Below are 23,270 nucleotides of genomic sequence, written 5' to 3'. Positions count from 1 at the left end.
ACTTTCAACACTTCTGAAACTGGTTGTGCTCTAGTGTTTTCCTGCAGAACTGATCTCCAGATGGTACTGGGAGCAGTGCTTTTCTGTCTCATTGCATTGTGTAGGGCGGGGAATTCTCTGCCCAGAGCTCTGTAAGGAGTGGAAAAGCTCACAGCTGGGAAGAGATTTCCCAGTTGAACGTTGGGCTCCCTCCATCTCTTGGCTGCTGTTTCTCTCCCACTCTAGAAGCGAGTGAACTTTGGTGTCCTCAGTATACTCCTGGTTTCTCATCAGACTACTTTTCCTTTGTGTAATTTTCAGAACTGGGTTGGATCGAGGCAATCAGGAGCACATACTAGTTTGTAAAGGAATAGGAGCCATGATATTTTTAAGTTATCTGTTTGTGTCTATGCCACTCACCAAACTAAATTCTTTAATGATAGTAATTGTTTTGTAATATTTTAGAATGGTTCATAGTACAGATTTGATGCCTAGTAAGTGTTGAAAGTGCATCATTTTAAGAGGATGATTTTTTTTTTTTATTAAATTCTTTTATTGGTACATTGTAGGTATACAACACAATTACATTTCTCATTGGGAAGAGGATGATTTCATTAAAAATAGGAATTTACTGCCAATATAGAGTTTACTTAATGTTGTAAAACATGACTAAATTTATTAAAAACAATATGTGTGAAAGGTTTCAGGATCATTTAGATCACTCTGAGAGGAGTTATGAATTGGTGATTAAAATAGAGAGAAGAAAATAACCAATAATATTTTATAATTCTCAGAATATTTAACCTTCATTAAACAGAGTTGTTATTGTTGTCCCCATTTGCAAGGTAAAGAAGTTCTCATCAGAGATGACAAGAATATATCTTAAACAAGGCAGCTAAAGAGTAGGCTCTTGACTTTAATTTTTTAGAGACTGATGATTTTCTTTTTTGTTCTTTAGTGCTTTGCTGTCTTGTATTTGATCAGTGATATTGAACTGACCTGTGCTGTGTTCTGTGTCTTGTCTTTTTGTGCTTGAAAATGAAACTCAGTAACTTTTAAGCAAGAGTTTAAAACCAAGGGGCTTACAAGACCCGGTGTAATCTCTCTCTTGTCCTTTCACTTCATCTACCTGGCTCCTTATTAAATTTCCCTTGCCACATTGGGCTTCTTACTATTCCTCCAGCATGCCATGTATCCACCAACTTCGGTATTTTTTAAGTTTCTCCTCAGTCTACCTGGAGTTCCTTCCCTCACTTGGTTTCTTTACCTCCTTCAAATCTTGGTGCAGATGTAACCTTCCCAGTGAGGCCTTCCCTGAGTAACCTGTTGACAAGTGAAGGCCATCCTACATTGTATATACTTCCCATCCTGCTTCCTTACATTGTTTTTCTGTTAGCACTTAGCACATAGAACCTCCTTGTACACTCTACAATGTATTGTGGTATGATGTAAGTGGTATTGTCTTCATTATGTTACTTACAATACCTGGTGGGTATAGTAAGCAAATGCTTACTAAGTGTTTGTTGAATGAAAGAATGTAGGAACAAAATTCAGTTGATAAAATACAACTTTGTTAGTATTATTTGATTATTTTAAATTCAGAAATTTAACATTTGAAGTCCATTAAGGCAGAGCATGCATTTGTAAAAAGATGGAAATTTACTTTAATTCACTAAGATCTGCTTATCAATTAAAGGTTCCTTTGGAGTTGTTACACATGTTAATTTACATGAAATCTACTGACTTCCTTGGAAAAAATATGATTCTGTGTAAAAGGTAGATAACATAGTCTATAGTATATATACACATATGCATATTTGTTTAATAAAGCAGTTTAGGTTGACAGATATGGGATACCACCCGAGACCTAATTTAATACTAGGTTTCTTTTTTTGTGCAATATTTTCCTTATTAACCCTTCCTTTGAACACTGAAATTTGTGATAGGAAGTGATTAATGTAATGTTAACATCCAAAAAAAATTAAGTGATGAAATATTCTCATTTTAATATCTTAGAATGTTATCAGTTCTAATCCTTTTTATGATAAATTTTAGTTCTATTGTTAATATTTGTGTTCAAATTGTAAAATAGAAATTTTCCTGACTAGGTTTATTTTTAAACTAATGTTTATTTTTAAACATTTCTTTTCTTTTCTTGTAGATTTGCCTTGAAGTCACATTGATATGACATATGGAGTCACATTTGATAACTTCACCTGGGAAAGAAATAGAATTCTTTTTTATTAGAAAAGCATAAAGAAAATGACTAAAGGAATCATGCCAGATGCCAACTCTACATCTTTTTCTATCATCCATTTGTATTTTTTAATGCATCAAGACAACTGACTTGTACATGAAAGAAATTTGTTTATCAGTGCTATTTTTTGCAACTTAAAAAAAAAACCCTTTTACATTTTAATGTGTACAACTCATAAAATTTAACATATAAAAGTCTTTAAGGCCTTGTTTTTTTTTAAAAAAGGTTCTTTTAAATTTCTTTTTAGCTTTCAGACCTTCAATGTTTACTTACCCCATTTTTACTTGTCAAAGTCCTCAAAAATTTATTTCATTAGGAAAGATATGGACTTGAAAGCTTACATGCTTATAACAAACTGTTGTGAATTTAAGTGGCAAATCCAAGACATCATCTGTTTTGTCATCAGAAATATAACATACACATTCAGTTCTTAGCTTTAATGCAAACAAAGTTGTTTGAAGATGGCCTGGGTAAAATTCTTACGGAAACCTGGTGGCAACCTTGGGAAAGCTTACCAACCTGGAAGTATGCTATCATTAGCCCCTACCAAAGGCTTGTTGAATGAACCAGGACAAAACAGCTGTTTCCTTAATAGTGCCATACAGGTGAGACCATAATTATTTAACTACATTTTTAAAAAGTACTTTTCAGGAAATACCTTGTTTAATGCTTCTTTAATTACTAAATTATGAACAAAGTTATTAAATGGAATGACTTTTAATATGACTTTTAATGGTAACAAGCATTTTGGCTGGACATTTTAGTTTTTATAATAAATGGAAATGGTGTTTTCATCAACAGGATGATGTATTACTCTGATATGAGAACTTTTTACTTAAATATTTAGTAAATTAAGAATGTTTTTAAAATATGGAAACCTTTTATTGGGTAATCCCTCTCCTTAAGAAAAACAAAAACCAAATTGAATAAAATAAAAATAAATGTGGTGCAGTTCTCAGTAGATAGAACAACAAGAAGCAAGCCCCTTGGTTAAAATAAGAATCTAGAATAGTAATTATTCTTATTTTTCATTATTTTTAATAATGGTGCCCAAACTCCCTTCACCTCTCACTGTGGCCCTTAAATCACCTCTGTAATCATCATTAGAGCACCACTCTTTTGATTAAATGGAAGGTTAATCCATTTGCTTCCATTTTTGCAAAACTTCTTTTAGTTTCAAATGTAGTTTAACGTATTTTTCTGTCTTAGCTAAGTAGCTTTCTTATGTGTAATATGGTTTTTATCTGGCAACTCTAGAATTTTTCTTCTAAAAACAAGAGGAAACAGAGAAATATTGCTTAATGTATTTTATAAATAAACACATCTAGAATACATCAAATGCTTATATGTCTCGGTTGGTCTCTTCTTGGGCTATACTTGGAAAGTTCTTTAATTCACTCAGGGAAAGAGAAGTAATTGGTACAGTGGTACCTTTGTTCATGAACATTTTTTGTTTGCAAACAATTTGTTCCACAAACAGAAACATATGGCAAAATGTTGCTTTTGTTTGCAAACTCTGCATTGGGTGACAAACACGACTGTGGCCATCTTTCCGCAAAAGCACAGAGGCACCACTGTATAAGGAAAGCATTGAATCTAATTTACTTTGGAGACTCCTATGGCAGTGAGTGTTCTGCCCTAGCTCAAAAATTGCCCTGCTATTAAGTATGAGGAAAAAAGAATAATATATTTATTTACTGGCACTGGATATAAGGACATATTAAGTACCACAAGACCTGGAATTAAATGCCTTTGATTGAATCAGGCTGTAAGAAAGGATTTCTATTGTATCAGCTCTTTTCTTACTCTTTTTCACTTTTACATTTTCCCCTCTGTTTCTGTCATTTTCTTTAGCTCTCAGAATACTGTCCATAATGTAGGGAGACAAAAAGCATATTGTGACAGGAGAAAATTCACCGTAAGGAAACTTTCATAATAAAGAAAGTAGAAATATTCCTATGATAGTGCTTTTTTATTTAAATAAACATTGCATTGAGCTTTACTCTGAAGTCTATACTTTTCTGCATAGTTCTGTATATACTAAGCACTCCTGTTTATAGATCTACATTTCTACCACACATCCTTTCCTTCTGCTTTTCTCCTCTTTCTACTGGCCTGTCAATGATGAATTCTTTCAGCTTTTGTATGTCTGAAAAAAAGTCTGTATTTCACCTTTTTTTTTGTACCGCGAATTGAACTCAGGGCCTCACACTTGCCAGGCAGTTGCTACACTGCTGAGCTATATGATATCCCCAGCCCTCACTTTTGATTTTGAAAGATATTTTCAAACATTCAAACAGCCTAAATTGACATTTGTCTTTTTTTGTATTTTAAAGATTTTGCTTCTCTGTGTTTTAGCTGGCATTATTTCTAATAAAAATCTATCATTATGATCTTTGTTTTTCTGTATATAATGTGTTCTTTTTCTATGGCTGCTTTTAAGATTATCTCTGAAGTAAAATTTGGTTTAAAGTAATTTAACTATGATGTGTCTTGACATAGTTTTCTTCATGTCTGTTGTTTGGGTTTGTTGAGCATATTGGTTCTGCAAGCTTAGAATTTTAATCAAATTTCAAAATTATTTGACTATTATTTCTCCAAGTAACTTGTCTTTCTTCGCCTTTGGAAGACTTTAGTTTCATATATAGTTGGCTGTTTAATGTCCTATTGCTCACTAACGCTCTCTTCCTTTTTTTTCAGTCTTTTGTTTTGTTTCATTTTGTGTAGGTTGCTTCTATTTCTGTCTTCAAAGTTCATTAATCTTTTTCTTTGCATTGTGTATTCTTCATTTTAGATATTGTAGTTTTCATCTCTAGAATTTTTTTCATCTCTAGAATTTTGACGTGAGTCTTAACACACGTCTCTACTTAATACTAATGTCTCCGTCTTACCTCTAGCCTCTTAATTGTATGAAATAAAGTTGCAATATTTACTTTTTTCTTTAATGCCTGGTATTTTTTTATTAGATGTCAGGCAAATTTTACCTTGTTGCATTAGAGAGATCTTTCATTCCTAATAACAATCTTGAACTTTGTTTTGGGATAAAGTTAATTTATTTGGAAACAGTTTGATTGCTTTACTCTTAAAGTTTATTAGGGAGGAGAAAGTTGTATTTATTCTGTGGTTAATTTCTCTTGAGACTTTTTTTAGGCCATGCTCTGTGAATTTTAAAGTTTTCCACTTTTGCTGCTAGAAATAGGCCTGTGTGAGGCTCTGGGCATTATTTTCTCTAAATCCTTTTGGACATTTCTTTCCCTGGCCTTCAGTGGTTTCCTCATGCTGCTTGCTGGAATATTCAAATATTCAAAGGAGGCACTGTGCAGATCCATGGTGCTATCTCTGTGTAGTACTTCTGCAGAGTAGCTCTAGGGGCATCTTCTGGGCTCTAGGGTTATGATATCTGTATAAGTTGATTTGTAAAGCCAATCCTCAGTGACAGTACGATTCGAATAGACTTTATGTCAGAAAAGGCCTGATTTCATTTTTTAAAATTCAGAATACAAATGTTAATATGCAATTTGATGAATTTTAAAAAAAACTGCTAAGAAATATATTGTGTAATAGATCTTGTAAGAAATTAGTAAAAGCAGACCTTCTTAAAATAATATAAGTAGAAACAATGAAATTATATGCCTTTTTGATTACTTAATTTTTAAGTTATATTATTTTGAAATGAAGAATGTGGTAAGAGATTTATTTTTCTTTATTAAATGTGTGCACAAGTGATTTGTAGTATGCATAATCAAATTAAGTAGTATACATCAACTAATAATCCAATAGCTAGCATAGATTTTAATATTTAAATAAGTGGTAGAATGTAATAAACTTTTAAAATGAAATAAGATAATGATTAGCCATAATTAAAATTAATTATTTTACAATAGGGATTTGCTACATTATTGTGATGAATAATGTACAGACAAATTTTTAAAAATCACATAAAATATTTTTCCTGTAGTTTGTTCTAGTGTAACTTCAAAATTTTTCTGTTCCCAGAAAACATTAGTTATATTTGAAAGACTTCATTAACTTCATAAACAAGTTATAAAAGGTAGCCTGCTAGCTGAATATTTTTAACCTGTATCTGGAAAGCAGTACAGTTAAGTAGGTTTGACATATTAATGTAGCATTGAATTCTAAGGATTAGAACAAAGTTATATGCGCTAGACACCTGTCTGAACATTGCACATCAGATTTAGTTGAACCCTACAACAACTCAGCAGTAGGCGCGATTTATCATCAGTTTACTGAGAATGTAGTCTGAGGAAACGCTTTGCCCGTGTCGTGCAAGCATGGGTGAAGAGTAAAGCCGAACTAGACCAGGCAGCCTGCCTCTGGAGGGGCGCCTTTGGCCTCACTTCTGCGCTGCGTCTGAGGTCCTGCTGTCATTCACCTTGGTCTTTGCTGGAAAAATGAATTTCAGTGTGGTATTTTTTATGGTATGATAAGAGATGATGTACGAGGCAGTTACTAAACATTTGCTTTGTTAAGCACTGAGTTATTTATGCTAAATAAATAGATCCTATTATGCTTGAAGAAAAAGCAGTTTTAAAAGAGAAATTCTCTAATGCCCTTTGGTTATTGAGAAGTTGAAAATATAGAAAATCTTAAGATCAATTTATTTTTACTAACCTTTCACTAAAATCTTGTTTTCAGTTGGCAGAAATGAGAGTTCATAAATGAATTTTTTAAGTTATGTATTTGAGGAAATGACTAAAAGATACAGGGAAACTTAAAGATCTTACTTGTTTGTTGCAATACCCTCTGATACTCACTATATGCCTAATTATATGGCAGTCCTGCGCTAAACACTTTACATATTACCATGTATTATTTAATCTTTATAAGAATTATATTGGGCAGGACTATTATTATCTCATTGTATAGAGTTCATGTTTTCCAGAATGATTTTTAGGTACTGGACTGATTGATTTCAACAGTTATAGTTTTTTTTGTTTGTTTGATTTATCTTTGTCTTTTAGTAGCAGGTGATTAAAGACTAATTGCAGCGTGTATTTTCAGATTATTCCTTACCTACTGGTGCTTCATGTGCTGCACCTTCATTACTGCACCGATACCCACTCTCATTCAGTATCTAGGGACCACACATTCATCTGGTCACCCTTTTTTCTTGCCATAACATGCTGTCCTCTATTTAGTACAGCCTACCTTTAAAGTCTAATTATATTTCCTCCCTAGATTTCAGTTTGTCCAAGTATTCTAATCACTTCTTTTGTGTCTCTGCCAAGTCCTTCATTATCCCAAGTATCCCATATTTCTTCTTCATGTTAGATACTTAACTGAGGAGTTTGTTTTTCCTTCCTCTGTGCCTGTAATGGTTTTTAATGTGAGTCAATAAGAATATCTTCTGGACCCATCTTTTATATATACATATCATGTATATAGTAGTTTTACGCTTGCTACTGTTTCTAGTGATTGTGTATATCTGATTATGTATAAGAGATTGAAAGAAAGTACTTATTAACCTTGTGCAATTTTAAAAATATCTAAATGTCTTATAGTGAGAAAAATCTCATTGCCTTCTTCCTTCAAATCTGTTTTTAAGGTTTTATGGCAATTGGATATATTCCGACGAAGCTTGCGGGTTCTGACTGGACACGTTTGTCAGGGAGAAGCCTGCATATTTTGTGCGTTGAAGGTAAACTTTTCATAGTTGTCAAGAATTATTATTGCTTCAAAAATGTAATTTTGATACTTGACATATTTGGTTAATTTCTTTATAGTTGAAGTTCGTTGTCAAGTGATTTATAGTTTTGTAGATAAATTCTTAATATGTGATTTATTCACCTTGTGTTTTTATTTTTTTCTTTTTCATTAGAGCAATTATACAATAATCATCTAAGTAGTATAAAACTGTTAGGAATATCTCACTTTTCATTATTTTGAAATAATTCTTTATTTAACAAGTGCTTTTGAGCTACCACTATGTTCAGAGTATTGCTGTGGATACTGAGGGTACTACAGTGAACAAAACAACTAAAAATCTCCATAGTACTTACACTCTGGTAGGGAGAAAACAATAAATAAGCAGCATGTGGAGTATGTTACATGTTAGAAGAAAAATAAGTCGGAGAAAGAGACCAGGGTATGTTGATGGCCAAAGAAGCCTTACTGGGAAAGTGACACTTTACTCAAGACTTGGAAGAGGTGAGGGAGTGAGTAAAAGGCTGTGTGGTGGGGGAGCTTCCAGGCAGACAGAAACAATCTCAGAGGCTTTGAGGTGGGAGCAGATGAGACATCGCAAGGAACCCTGGAGAAACACGAGTGCTAAAAACTATTCAAGAGATGAACTCAGAGATAATGGGAGTCATGATAGCTTGAAAACGTGTCCCCATATAATTTTGCATTTTTTTCCCTATCTAAAGTAGTTCCCTGAACATGGGCTACCTTAGAACATGGGCCTCAGTGACTGATTTCCTATCAACAAGAATGTGACAGAACTGATTTTGCAAGACATCTGAAGTCAGGTTAGATTAGAAAAGATAATAGAACTCTCTGCCTGCTCTGTCCCTTGGGGGTGCTTGTTCTTGGAAGGGAGCCAGCAGGCTGTGAGAAAGCCACGAAGCTATGTGGAAAGGCCACATTGGCATTGTAGACATAGCTAGTGCAGAGGTTCCATTCAGTAGTTAGCATCAGCTATTAGACCAGGTCCCAGCATTCACAACTTCTCAGATGACTCAGGTCAAACAGAGGTGAGCCATCCTGTCCAAACTCCAGATTCATACTCAAGAGTGAAGAGTGTTTTTTAGTAACTAAGTTTTGGGCTAGTGTATTACAAGACAGTAAATAACTAGAATAGGAGTTCAGATTGTATACGGCTTTATGGGCCTTCGTAACAATCTTGGCTTTTTCTCTGAGTAATTTAGGAAGTTCTGGGATTTTTTTAAATTGGAGGAGTGATATAATCTGTTTGAACTAGACCCTTGTGGTTACTGAGCTAAGGGAGACAAGGGCAGAAACAGGATGTGTAGTATATATTAACAGCCCATTTTTGTCACTGAAAATCTTTTGCCTGAGAAGTTAAGATTTGATTAGCACATTTAAAAGATAAATGTTTTTATTCTTCCACATTCTGAAATGTTGTTAATGAACATACTCATATATATATAGGAAAATTTTTAAGAATTTACATACCTTAATTTCTTTATGTTCCTATAAAGGCTGTTTGAATGGATTAACAAAAGTGGAAAATTTTCTGAACATGGTAGAATAATGTTATTGTCAGAGGACGGAAAAATGAACCTAGGTCAAATTACAAGATCACATTTTATTTAATTTACTGTGGACGGTAAATTTTGAGTGGTTTGTCCAGTTGTAAAAACCAGTATGGTTCAATTCCTTAGTCTTGGCCTGACATTTTCATAACCCTGTATCATTTACTCCCACCAGCACCTCACACATATGTGCACTGTACTTCAAACTGGCCTCTGTTTCTCAGAACTGGCTCCCATCTCCAAGGCTTTTCTTTGTCACTCCTTTTGTCTAGAGGACTTTTCCTCCCAAGGTCCTCAGGGTTAGCACCTTTATGCTTCTTCTCAAATGTTGCTTTTTGTGTCACTGAGGCCTTTCCTCACTAGGTAAAAGGTAAGTTGCTGCGTCTCTCTGACCTTCCCCCAGCATTCAGAACCCCATTGTACTGCTGTATTTTTCTCTTATGTTGTATTCTTTATCTGTCTTTATCTTATCACATTCTGGCATATTATATAATCACTTATTTGCCTTCTCATTACTGTACTAGAATGTAAGAAGAATGGGCAAGGTCACTGTTTTCTAGTGTAGAACAATGCCTGACATAGACCAGGCAAGTGAGGAATAGGTGTTGAATGAGTAGTCTTGGGTAGGTTCAATATCTTAAACATTGCCTGCAGAAGCTAATTACTTAAATAGATGAAATCTGTAGTATTTTCACCTTTTCATAATAATCATTTTAACTATTGTAATGGGTAAAATAATTATACTTTCTTAACTTTAAAAAAAGGATAGTGAATTCCTATCATTCCTATCCAGCTTTACTTGGCATTTTATTTTTTAATTCTTATTTATAAATTAAAATTTTTGCAGTAGAGGAACAGATTCTTGAAATAGTTTCCTAGCTCGCTATGTGTTGGCCTTGAAAAACTTTTTTTTTTTTTTTTGAGATGATACAACCCCTTGGACTAAAGAACATGAACAATTCTTAGGTGGTATGTTGTAGAAAATCTTTCCTTTTTTCCCCTATTCTCTTCTCCATGATTGTTGCTAAAACTAACCTAATAAAAAGCTTTGTTTATCTTTGTACTGGGGATTGAGCCCAGAGCCCCTTGCATGTGAGGCAAGTGCTGCACCACTGAGCTATGTCCCAAGTCCTTTTATTTTATTTTATTTTGAGACAGGATCTCATGAAGTTGCCCAGGCTAGCCTCAAACTTGTGATTCTCCTGTCTCAGTGTGGTAAACTGGGATTACAGTTATGTGCCATCACAGAAAACTCAATTTCTTTTGTGTTTAAATTCAGCAAGAAAAATGGAACTTGAGTTAACACCTACAATCTCATGCTCTTAAATGATGTTTCCATGGTTTCTTTGACTTAGGTTAAAAAACTCTCTAAATGAGAAAAGTAGTTAACTGGGGTGGGTGGGATTCTCAAAATGATTAAAAATAATTATTAACTCTCCCAGCTCTCCTTGTAAAATGTACATTTACATTTTTTAAAAACCAACTTTAGTATAATCATAGTGAGAAATTGTCATTCTGTTAATATTTTCTGAACTTTTGTTTTTTAAACCAATTTATTTTCTGAAGTTTACATAAGTTCCCAGGAGAAGAAACAAACAAAAGGCCATTTAGATTAACTAACTTTCTTTTTAAAAAGACGAGTGAATTCCTATCATTTTATGTGATTGTATTTTTATTTTTGGTTAGCATGATTTTAATCTTAAACTTTGTTCCTTAAACAACTTTTATCAGAATCATCTGCAGAACAGTTTAGAAATAGATGACACCTCAGGGTGAGAGAAATAGATGACACCTCATCCTGAGAGATCAGAATCTCTCAGGGTGGTTCTAAGAACCATTCATGTCTAACATACATGCACTTTAACATTTGAGTTAGAAGCCACTACCACCATTTCTACGTTTACTGACACAAATAATGGATTTTTATATGGAATTTTAGAGCAAAAGACTGTTCTATATTGGTTTCTAAGTATGTGTTTTGAACCTCTCTGTGTTATAATGAAATTATTGCAAAGTGTACTTAAAGTTTTTGGCATTAAACTTACTGTTATACTTTTGTTTTGCAGACAATATTTGCACAGTTTCAGCACAGTCGGGAAAAAGCGCTTCCCTCGGATAACATAAGGCACGCTCTTGCAGAAAGCTTCAAAGATGAGCAGCGATTTCAGCTCGGCCTTATGGATGATGCTGCAGAGTGCTTTGTAAGTATTTCTGATAATCCGTCTCTAAAACATTTTTTTTCATTCTTTAAATACATATATTTTGAGACAAAACAAAAATTTGTAAAAATGCAAAAGTATCAGACTGGGTCAGTGCATCCATGTCTTACCCCTTCTTCAGAGGTCAATTTAAATCCATCTGTGCTTTGTGCTGTACTTTTGGTTATGATTATTTGTGTTGCTTCAGGTTTTACTGAGTGATAGGCTACAACAATATATTAAAATTTATTGTTTAAAAAAAACATTGCTAAGTATATATTATATCATTTAAGTCAGTGTTCTGCCTCCGTGGGGCTTACATATACAACACATTTCCAGCAGCAATATTTCTCATTGCATGGGATGATTCTCTTGGGTCAGAAGGAGATCTTGCTGGGCAGCTATCAGGGACAATAGTTCTGATACCTATTTGCCACATTAAAATCACAGCTCTGTTACCACAATATTAATAAGTAGAGCATTTCTTTGATTAGGGGCAGACCTTATATAGCTTCTGAAATATGTATGTTGATTAGTAAATGTGTTGGTAATGTCACCTGCATTTAAGATGTAACTATTTCTTTTCTCTTGGTCCATTTTCTATTCTGCAAATTCTGTAAATTCTTCCTGCACAGATCCTTTTAAAGGTTTTCTATCCATGTTATTTCTCTACCACCACTTTTTCTTATTCCAAGACTGCCAGATTAATATAAATTTCTTCAGATTAATGTTTGTTTAATTCAGATCTAGGCTTTTCTTCTGACATTTAAACCCCTTTTCAGGTAACCTCAAAATTATCTCTCAGCTTTCTCTGAATTTTCTTTCCTAGTGAGTTAGTTCCATTCTGTTTCTCGACGTCTGTTATATTTCTGTTTAACAGCCCTTGTTCAAGTTTCTGACATACTCAGAACTATTTTATCCTATCGCTTAGTCAAGGATCAAACTAAGCCATACTTATCAGGTAAGATATGAGGAGTCCACTCCAATAAATTTCATGAGTTTCTGTAGAATTTACGATTGTAGAATTCATTTGACATAAATATGTTTTTATCTTGCTGTTAGTGAGCATCTTTATGGTTTCCTGACTTAGGTAGATAGAAAAGTCCTTGACTAATTCAGTGCCAAGCATACTGCTGCATGATTAAAATGTGCCAATAACAGTGCACACAATAATGAAACACACTTTTCTTATTTTTCTACTTATAATTGATCCACTGCATAAAACATATATTTTGCACAATGTATTTGCTTTATAGTTTTACTTTCACTTAAATGAAATGTGTGAATACATGCTAATGATAATTCATAAAATGTCCAGAAATCTAGGAAAAGTTACCTGCTTTTTCTTAACATAAGAATATAAGGACATAGAAAACTATATTTTCTAATATTAAATTCTAGATGTCAGTTACTGTGGGTTGGATTTTTAAAGAATTTTTAAATATTTAAGTAATGTATTATGATGTTTCATGAAACATTTATTTTTAGCTGACACTACTAAAGGTGAATAATCGAACAATATTTGAAGTGCTGATTAAAGAAAGCTGAAAGACTAATAATATGTATGCCATTTCTACACTTTCACTTTGGAAAATGTTCAGTTGGAAAGGGTTGTATTTTGAAGTGTTCTTTGAAACATTAGCAACTCATTTCTCTATTTTCTTTTTAAATTAGGAAAATATATTGGAGAGGATTCATTTTCACATAGTGCCAAGCAGAGATGCAGACTTGTGCACCTCTAAGTCTTGTATCACTCACCAGAAGTTTGCTATGACTCTGTATGAACAGGTGAAGTGGCTTACTTATTTTATTAGATATTATATTTATGTTTTGTGATTGATAGATTAAATATATGTTTTTACCTATAGTGTGTGTGTCGTAGCTGTGGAGCATCATCAGATCCTCTACCTTTTACAGAATTTGTGCGGTACATATCTACAACAGCCCTATGGTAAGGACCTATTAAAGCATATTTAACAAAGATGTTAACACATTTAAGCACATTAAACATTTATTCTGTGAAACTGTAACATCTATGAATTACCCCTTGCCCTGTCTGCTACATTAAGAAATAGTAAGAGATGTTTATCTCAGATAATATTTGTGATTTAGCCTTAATACAGGTTGAGTATCCCTTATCCTGAATGCTTGGAATTTGAATTATTTCAGGTTTCAGATTGTGGACTATTTGCATCTATACATAATGAGATATCTTGGGAATGGGACCAAAGTCTAATCATGAAATTCATTTAGATCTCATATATGAGTACATCTTATACATATGGCCTGAAGGTAACTTTACGCATTAAGTTTAGTTTGCCTGCATTTATTTTGATTGCATTGCATCACAATGAGGTCAGGTTTGTGATTTTCTATTTGTGGAGTTATGTGGCACTCAAAAAGTTTCATTTCAAATTTTTGATTTTCAGATCAAGGATGCTCAACCTATATATGAACAATTTAGTGAAATATTTTTATAAGTTTTTGAACTGCGAAGGATTAAAATGACAGTCAGTGGTAAATTGAACTGCAAAATGATTTCTTTGTTTTTTGTTAAATGGCTCCCTTTGTCGTAGCTATGCTTCCTGTCAGCTCCATTGAGTCCCTTCATGATAAAAGCTAGGGTAAGCAGAAAAAAAAAAAAAGAAAAGAAAAATGTAAACATAATCCTCACTTACATGATTGTATTTGATGCTTCAACATTTATCTTAAATTAAAATTTGCCATGGTTTCCTGCTTTCCCTTTCCCTTTATCAGCTCTCCGTTCGTGAGACATTAGCTAGTTAAGGATTCAAAACCGATCCCTGGATGTTATGTAATACAGATGGAATATTTTCCAACACTTTCCTGGTATTTGAGAGTATAAAGATTTGATAGATGATAAAAAATGAAGATTGTAAATGTTACCAGAAATGTTCATATGAAAGATACAATATAGATTGATAATTATCAGAATGTATCAGTACAAAACTTAGGTGACATGCTATTAATATTTCTGTCAGTGCATAAAGTGAATGTCGTGTTCATCCATTTCCTATTATTTAAATCCTGAATTTCTTGAATATAATACTGTTTCTTAATGTTTATCTGGTTATTTGAGTGTGTTTAGTATTTTTCTTACACATACAAATGAAATTGGGAAATACTGGTTTATAGAAACATTTTCTCTTAAGTTCCTGTCAAATAATAGTTGTAAAGAAGGATGGTATTTGAACAAGGACAGACCACCAATTGAAAACTATAAAATTTTAACTCTCTTACTGGTAATTGGTATTGAATATCAATCAGAATATTAATTGAATATCAATTATTGAATGCTTACTATACTCCAGGTTATAGGTAAGTTGTTGGCTTTAACCTTAAGAAAAACACTCTTTTATTGAAGAAGAAATGGGTTTAATGAGGTTAATCTGTTAAGTGGATGGATTACAATTAAAATTCAGATTTATCTGTCTTCAGAATTTGTCTAGGTAGCTACTATCATATTGTGGGTTTTATAAAACCATTATATGCAGTTTAAATGAATTTATCAGATTTATTATATTCTAGTATACTTGTGAAGAGTTTTAGAAGGGCTTAGTTTTGGTTATTGAGTACTTGTAAATTATTTAAGCCAACTATCAACTATATCTGGGAAAGTTTACTATTAAACAGAACCAGAACATCCAAAATGGAAATTAGCAGGAATGTTACAGCTTTGACATTTCCTTTTTAAAATTTTTAAATAGTTGCTTGAAGGCACTGTATTTAATACCTTGATATGTGAAAACATGACTTAGGGAGGATGACTAAAGAGTGACACACTTATCCCATATATTAGAACTGTATAGTCTCTAATAAAATAACTAGAAACCATGCTAGGAACAAAGGCACATATTTGGTTTAAGTTTGGCTATTTCTTCTGTGTTTAGCCAACACAAGGCCATGTTGTAGGTGAAATCGATAACTTTGCTTCCTTGGGCCAGAGACAGAAGCTTTATATAATTTTGTTGTTCACGTTAGGACAGAGTTGAAATGAAAGTCCATACTTACTAAGTAAAAAAATAAAGGAACCATTGCCTTAGAATTACCTCCAGATAGAGCATCTTGCCTTCATTCATATAGTATCAGACAAAAGTATAAAATTTCATGCTATTTTATACCATACTTATCCTAATTTTCTTTTTACTGTATATCTGCCAAATTTAGTATTTTTTCACTTTATAGAAACTTTACGGTCAGTTTTTCTGACAAATCATATTTTTAGACAGAAGTAATTCTCACCTATATTGACAACTTAATATCTTTCATATGTAATTTATTAGATCTGTTTTAAGTTCAGACACTGAATTTGAGGCTACTTCTTTCTTTTGTAGCAATGAAGTTGAAAGAATGATGGAAAGACATGAACGCTTGAAACCTGAAATGTTTGCAGAATTACTCCAAGCAGCAAATACAACAGATGATTATAGGAAATGTCCTGTAAGTATAATTTGGAGAATGTCAGTATGCTTCTGTTTGTAAAGTTAAGACTAGGTATTAAAAATTATCATGTAAATATTCTATATAAAGTTAATTTTAAGAATTTATTATTTAAAGTTATTTTAGGTAGCTTTATGCCATGTGAGCTATTTATCTTAGCAACATTTCTTTAAAATCTCTTGGGTATGTGAAAGATGTAAGGTAGCATATGATAACTAAAATTTTTGAAGTTCTAAAATGAATCATTTAAAGTTTCTCTTTTTTTCTTTGAATAGACACAATAAACTGAATTCTTTTCTAGTGTAAATGACTTCAAGGGCTTTCTGTTTTGCTTGGATGAATACTTATTCTAACAGATCAACAGAAATATCCAAGATTCTTTGATTTAAAATAAACTTCTTGTTTAATCAATAATTAAGACAAACAGCTAGTTAGAAGTAAATTTTAACAAACTGAAAGATTTCAGAGATGCTAAGACTATCATTACATAACAAACTATAAATTTTGTCTGTGCCATGTCTGTTTTGATCTTTCAAAGCTTACCTTTTCTGTCTTCCTGTAGAGTAATTGTGGCCAAAAAATAAAAATTCGCCGTGTTTTAATGAACTGCCCAGAGATTGTTACAATTGGCTTAGTCTGGGATTCCGAGCATTCTGACTTAACTGAAGATGTTGTTAGGAATCTTGCAACACATCTTTATCTTCCTGGGGTATCGTACTGTTTTCATTCTTTCTCCTTTTATTTTAAGTTCCTCTAAAATATCTTTATATATCATGATACATTTAACTTTGGTTTTCAAAACCTAAACTTTTTTAAAGGCAGTAATAATATTCACATGTACTATGATAAACACAAATTTAATCAAATCAAGTTAACGGGAATACCTTTCTCACATAAAGTAATGGCTTTTGATTACAAACTAAACTCTCTTAGGCACTGTCAATCTGGAATGATGATAATAATATCATATTTATATGATAAATATTAATCTAGAAAGAGATTTAAGATTTAATATTCACCTATAGCATTGATCTCAATATGCTTTATTATTATTTTCTTAATATATTTTGGTTTACGTTATAATTCAGATTTCAGACAATTAAAATTTAGATCCTTTTTATGGATGTTCAAATGTGTGACTCAAGAATTATCAAGAATATGTAATTTATCTCATATTTTAAGTATATGCATCAGTCTTGTGTTACTGGAAATGCTGTGTTACTGAGCTAATTTGTGAAATCATTTTATGGCACTTAAAACTTCTATGGACTACTTAAAAGTAGTGATTCAATGATGTAGTATCAGTGATGCCTTTGTAATAATATCATAATACTGTATTGGATTAGGGTAATATGTATTCAAATTTTTTTCATAAGTGAAATACATGATTGATCAAATATTCTTTGTTTTATAAGATATAATATTAAATGTACCTTATTAATTTGCTAAACAGCTTTTTAATAGGGTTACTGATGAAAATGCCAAAAAAAGTGAACTTCACCTTGTTGGTATGATCTGCTATACCAGCAGACATTATTGTGCCTTTGCCTTTCATACCAAGAGCTCCAAGTGGGTATTTTTTGATGATGCAAATGTAAAAGAGGTAAGATTTTCACTTCCTGGAATTATTGTTTCTTTCCACATTTTAGGAATAAATAATATAATAATATACAAAATGAGGATACACTTACCATGTAATGTAATGAATGAATATAATAATGTTAGCATTAAACTCAAACTTTTATTCTTGAAAGTTGACTTATTCTGAAGCCAACTTTTAAGCCAATTTCTAGAATAATGAAAATTTGACTACTAAATGTTAATATACATGTATGTAACTACCAGTGATCTTTATGTCAGTGATGCTTCTGTTGCCTGATATATAGTTGCTATATGTGTTTCTGTGTAGATGATTCATAGTTGCTTTGTATATAACTTGTAATGAAAATGTACTTCCTTTCTATTGACACATTTTCAAATTTTGCATGCACTGGGGAGTTAGATACATATATTGTTTATAATTTATATCTTTTGATAAATTATGTATGTAAACATTATAATATTGTCAAGAAAATTAGTGAAATTCTTATTTATTTATTTTAGTGCTACTGGGGATTTGAATCCAGGACCTCATGCATGCTAGGCAAGCACTCTACCACTGAACTACTGAGCTATATCGCCAGCTTTTAAAATTGCTTTTATTTTGAGGCAGGGACTTACTGAGTTGCCCAACCTGGCACTGAACATGTTATCCTGATATAGCCTCCTTAGTAGCTTGATTTACAAGTATATGCTGCCACCACACCAGGCTGAGTAATAGTTCTTTAGGGGGAAAAGCACCTGTGGAACTTTTTAATATACACAATGTGTCTGGAATCTTGAATTCTGAATTAATTGATATAGAGGCAAATAACTAAAATTTTTTAAGTTGTACAGGAGATTCAGATTGAACATAATCGAAAACTATTGATCGTAAAAGTATTCTTAGGCTTATTGGCTTTGACAACCCTATTATTAAGCAGTAAAGTGATATAAAAATAGAAGTTCCTTGGTATATTATAAGCAAATGGTATGAAACTTTATTTACTTTAATTTTAACATATAGTAAAGAGCATTTGTCAGCACTATAATTATTTATGTGGAGAGATTTCTTAGCATTCATTAAGTGTGAACCATAAAAATCCCTGAGAAATTGGACTTTATCAAAACATGACACATAAAACTTGCTCTTTAGTATGATATTGTTAGGAGAATGAAACAAGTATAGACTAGAAAAAAAAATTTGTCAAACACATATCCATTAAAGACTGTGCCCAGAATATATTTAAAAATCTTACCACTCATTAGTAAAAAGCAAACAGTTCAATTTTTAAAAAATGGACAAAAGATTTTTGACAGCACATCAAAGAAAACACATGACTCTTGAAACTATATTCAACACATTGTTAGCTACCAGAGAAATGCAAATAATTCACAATGAGATTGCAGTATTTACCCAGTTATAGTAACTAAAGAGATTGCAGTATTTACCCAGTTATAGTCACTTAAAGTGACTAACCATATCATAAACTGGCAAGGATGTGGAACAGATCTGTTACCTGATGCTGCTGGGACTGCAAAATTGAACAGTCACTTGAGAAAACAGTCTGTCAGTTTCTCATAAATTTAAGTACATAATTACTACATAACCTAGAAATTCCACTCATACGTTCACACAGAACTTGTACTTTAGTGTTCATGGTAGTTTTCTTCATAATAGAAAAAGTTAGAAACAAACTCAAATGTCCAACAACAGGTGAATGGGTAAACAAATTGAACAGTTATACAGTGGGATATAACTCATAATAAAAAGAAATGAACTACTAATAAATGCAGTGATTTGGATAAATTTCAAAAGCATTTTGAAAGAAGCAAATCATAAATGACTACTATGAATCCATTTATATGAAATTTTTAAAAAGGAAATAAAGTTGGAAAGTAGATCAGTGGTTTCAGGAACTACGAAGAGAGAGGGTACAAGGGAAGATTTGGGGGTGGAGATTTCGTGATCATATACATTTTTCAAAACACACTGACTTGTACACTATGGGGCCAGGGATTTAGCTCAGTGGTTCCACCACCTGCCTCGCAAGCATAAGGTCCCAAGTTCGATCACTGGTACCAAAAAAAAAAGGCTTGTACACTAAACTCAATTATTTTCTGTAAATTATATCTCAGTAAAGCTGATGACAAAATTTAATTGTTTATATTAGAAAATCAACACTTTACATTGCCTAGTGCTTTTGTGTAGGAGTTTATTAAGAAGTTCCATCTTGAGTGCTTTTGTAGAAGTGTTTCAGCGGTCATACTTTGTATCTACATAGTTTAAATTGTCAGGATTTAGAGGAAGAACTGGGTGTGTGAATCACCCTGTGAGGGTTTTCATTGTTTTGTTTTCAAATTGGCTCTTCAAATTTATTAGTGTCCCAGACAAGGAGATGAGGTGTACAATTAGTATGTGTAGTATGAAAAAGCTCTTGAGGATTTGTTCCCTGCAAGAACCAGTATGGTAGAATCCCTTGTTTTGTTTTGTTTTTGTTTTTGTTTTCTTGTCTTTAATTTTTAAATCAATATTATAGAAGTATAATTTACAGACTTTAAAATACACCAATTTTAACTAAGCAGTTTGAGTTTCAGTAGAGGTATATACCTCTGTAACCACCACAGTGTAAAGAACAGTGGTGGCAAACCTATCCACACATGTTACTGTGTTTTTCTTTTAAGACAAAAGATGTTAACTTATGACTTGGTTTTTCTAAACTAAAACCTCAGTATTCAGGTTTAATTGCATTGTTTGGATTTTGTGATAAATAAGTGGGTTTGAGGTTGCAGTTTGGTCACTCAGCCTCTAAAAGGTTCACCATCACTGACACAGACCATTTTTTTTTTTTATTGGTACATTTTAGGTATACAATACGTTTACATTTATCATTGGGTGCTTGCACCTGTACATGATGTAACTTGGTTCTTACTTTTTTTCCCCATTGCCTGTGCGCCCTTACCCCCCTCCACTCTTCCCTATTTACATAAATTTCATTTCCGTTTTTTTTTCTTTTCTCATAATTTTTCCTTTCCCTCTTCCCTTTCCCCTTCCCCTCCCACCACCCCTACACCTTTGGACCTTTTCCTATTTCAAATTATGAATTATTCATTTTAATCCTTATTTACACTTTCAGTTTCTCACACTAGAGAAACTATTTGGTATTTACACATGTGTGTCTTATTTATTTCACTTTAGGGGATGGCCTCAATATGCATCCATTTAGCTATAAATGTCTCTCGTTTCTTTCTTTATGGCTGAGTAGTACTCCATTTTATAAAAACACCACAGCTTCTTTATTCAGTTTTCAGTTGATGGGCACTTGGGCTGTTTCCAAGCTTTAGCTATTACAAACTGTGCCGCTATAAACATGGGTGCACATATATCGCTGTTGTATGGTTCTTGTAATTCTTTTGGGAAGATACCCAGCAGGGGAATACCTGGGTCAAATGGGACCTCTAACCCTAGTTCTTTGAGGTATCTCCATACTGATTTCCACAGTGGTTGCACCAGTCTGCACTTAGAGGAGCAGTGTTCCTCTTTCCCCACACCCCCCGCCAGCATTTGTTATTGGTTGATTTCACGATAGCAGCCATTCTTTCTGGGGTGAGGTGAAATATCAGTGTTGTTTTCACCTGCATCTCTCAAATGACCAGTGATGATGAACATTTTTTCATTTATTTATTTGCTGCTTTTCTTTGTCTGAGAAATGTCTGTTCAGTTCAGATGCCCATTTTTGAATTGGGTCTTAGAATTTGGGGCATCTGATTTTTTTCGGTTCTTTATATATTCTAGATATTAGTCCTTTGTCTGAGGTACAGCTGCTAAATATTTTTTCCCACATTGTAGGTTGTCTTTTAGCTCTGTTGGTGGTTTCTCTTGCAGTGCAGAAGATTTTTAATAAGATGAGATCCCACTTGTTAATTCTTTGTGCTAGTTCCCATGTTACTGAGGTTTTGGTCATAAAGTCTTTTCCTATGCCAGTGTCTTCAAGAGTTCTACCTAACTTATCTTCCAGCAAGTTTAGTGTTTCTGTCATAATATTTAGATCTTTAATCCATTTCAATCTTAGTTTAGGGCATGGTGATAGGTATGGGTCTCGTTTTTTTTTTGTTTTTTTGGTTTTTTTTTGGTACAGGAGATCGAACTTGGGTCCTTGTGCTTGCGAGGAAGGCGACAGAACCACTGAGCTAAATCTCCGGCCCTGGTATGGGTCTAGTTTTAATCTTTGGCAGGTTGAAATCCAGTTTATCCAGCACCATTTATTAAATAGGCTATCTTTCCTCCAATGAGGGTGGTTGGCTCTTTTGTCAAAGATGAGGTGGCTGAGTATTCTGGAGTTGTTTCTGCATCTTCTGATCTCTTCCACTGATCCTCGGGTCTGTTTCTTTGCCAGTAACATGCTGTTTTTAATCACAGTAGCTTTGTAGTATAGTTTCAAGTTGGGAATTGTGATACCCAGGGCCATGTCTCTGTTGCCTAGAATTGCTTTTGCTATTCTAGGTCTCTTCTGGTTCCAAATGAATTTTTGGATTGTTTTCTCTAGTTCTGTGAAATATATTGTTGGAATTTCAATTGGCATTGCATTAAATCTATATAATAGTGTTGGAAGTATGGCCATTTGCACTATATTGGTTCTTCCTACCCAGAAACAAGGGATGTCTTTCCATTTTCTTATATCCTTCTTGATCTCCCTTTTCAGAGGGCTGTAGTTTTCAGTATAGAGGTCTCTTGCTTCCTCTGTTAGGTTGATTCCTAGATATTTCGTTTTTTTGGATGTTATTGTAAAAGGAATTGTTTCCCGAATTTCTCTCAATGAGTCTGCTATTTGTGTATAAGAAGGCTATTGTTTTTTGAGTGTTGACCTTATATCCAGCTACTCTACTGAATCTGTCAATTAGATCTGAGAAGACTTTTGACTGAGTTTTTTGGGTCTTCTATGTAAAGTATCATATCATCAGCAAATAATGACAGTTTAACTTCTTACTTTCCTATGTTTATTCCTTTTATTTCTTTCTCTTTTCTAATTGCTGTGGCTAATGTTTCCAGAACTATATTGAACAGGAGTAGTGATAGTGGGCATCCTAGTCTTGTTCCTGATTTTAGCTTGAAAGTTTTAAGTTTTTGACCACTTAGTATGATGTTGGCTGTTGGTTTTTCATAAATAGCCTTAATCAGGTTGAGATAAAGACCTTCTATTCCAATTTTCTGTAGCATTTTTATCATGAATGGGTGTTGGATTTTTTCAAATGCCTTTTCTGCATCTATTGAGATGATCATATGGTTTTTGTCCTTGACTCTGTTAATATAATGTATTACATTTATTGATTTATGGATGTTGAACCATCCTTGCATCCCTGGGATAAATCCGACTTGGTCAGGGTGTATGATCTTCATGATGACCCTTTGTATTCTGTTTGCCAGTATCTTGTTGAGGAGTTTTGCATCTGTGTTCATTAGAGAGATAGGTCTGTAGTTCTCTTTTTGTGTTGGGTCTTTCCCTGGTTTTGGAATCAAAGTAACACTTGCTTCCAAGAATGAATTTGGAAGCCTTGCTTCCC

At 33.1% G+C, this 23,270-nt stretch overlaps 1 protein-coding gene across 4 annotated transcripts in view; it reads left to right on the top strand.

Annotated features, from left to right (window-relative positions):
• The first annotated feature begins 2,436 nt into the window (after positions 1–2,436).
• Positions 2,437–23,270, top strand: part of LOC147823449 (ubiquitin carboxyl-terminal hydrolase 53-like) — a 51,939-nt gene continuing 31,105 nt past the window's right edge. For 2 of the 4 annotated variants that reach the window (XM_087193221.1, XM_087193224.1), the window contains exons 1-8: positions 2,437–2,841; positions 7,803–7,895; positions 11,538–11,672; positions 13,344–13,457; positions 13,538–13,620; positions 16,025–16,130; positions 16,693–16,839; positions 17,584–17,733. In XM_087193221.1, the coding sequence (XP_087049347.1) occupies positions 2,698–2,841; positions 7,803–7,895; positions 11,538–11,672; positions 13,344–13,457; positions 13,538–13,620; positions 16,025–16,130; positions 16,693–16,839; positions 17,584–17,733 (972 nt within the window). In that variant the 5' untranslated portion in view covers positions 2,437–2,697. The remainder of the gene's footprint in view (positions 2,842–7,802; positions 7,896–11,537; positions 11,673–13,343; positions 13,458–13,537; positions 13,621–16,024; positions 16,131–16,692; positions 16,840–17,583; positions 17,734–23,270) is intronic. The other 2 variants (XM_087193223.1, XM_087193222.1) reach the window with 2 other exon arrangements.

Source organism: Heterocephalus glaber, unplaced genomic scaffold (genome assembly GCF_053883595.1).
Source record: "Heterocephalus glaber isolate CG9 unplaced genomic scaffold, H.glaber_assembly_v1.0 deba00001581, whole genome shotgun sequence".
In the NCBI taxonomy this organism is placed as follows: domain Eukaryota; kingdom Metazoa; phylum Chordata; class Mammalia; order Rodentia; family Bathyergidae; genus Heterocephalus; species Heterocephalus glaber.
Note: the sequence above shows the minus strand (reverse complement) of the source record. Positions and strands in the feature narration are given on the sequence as shown.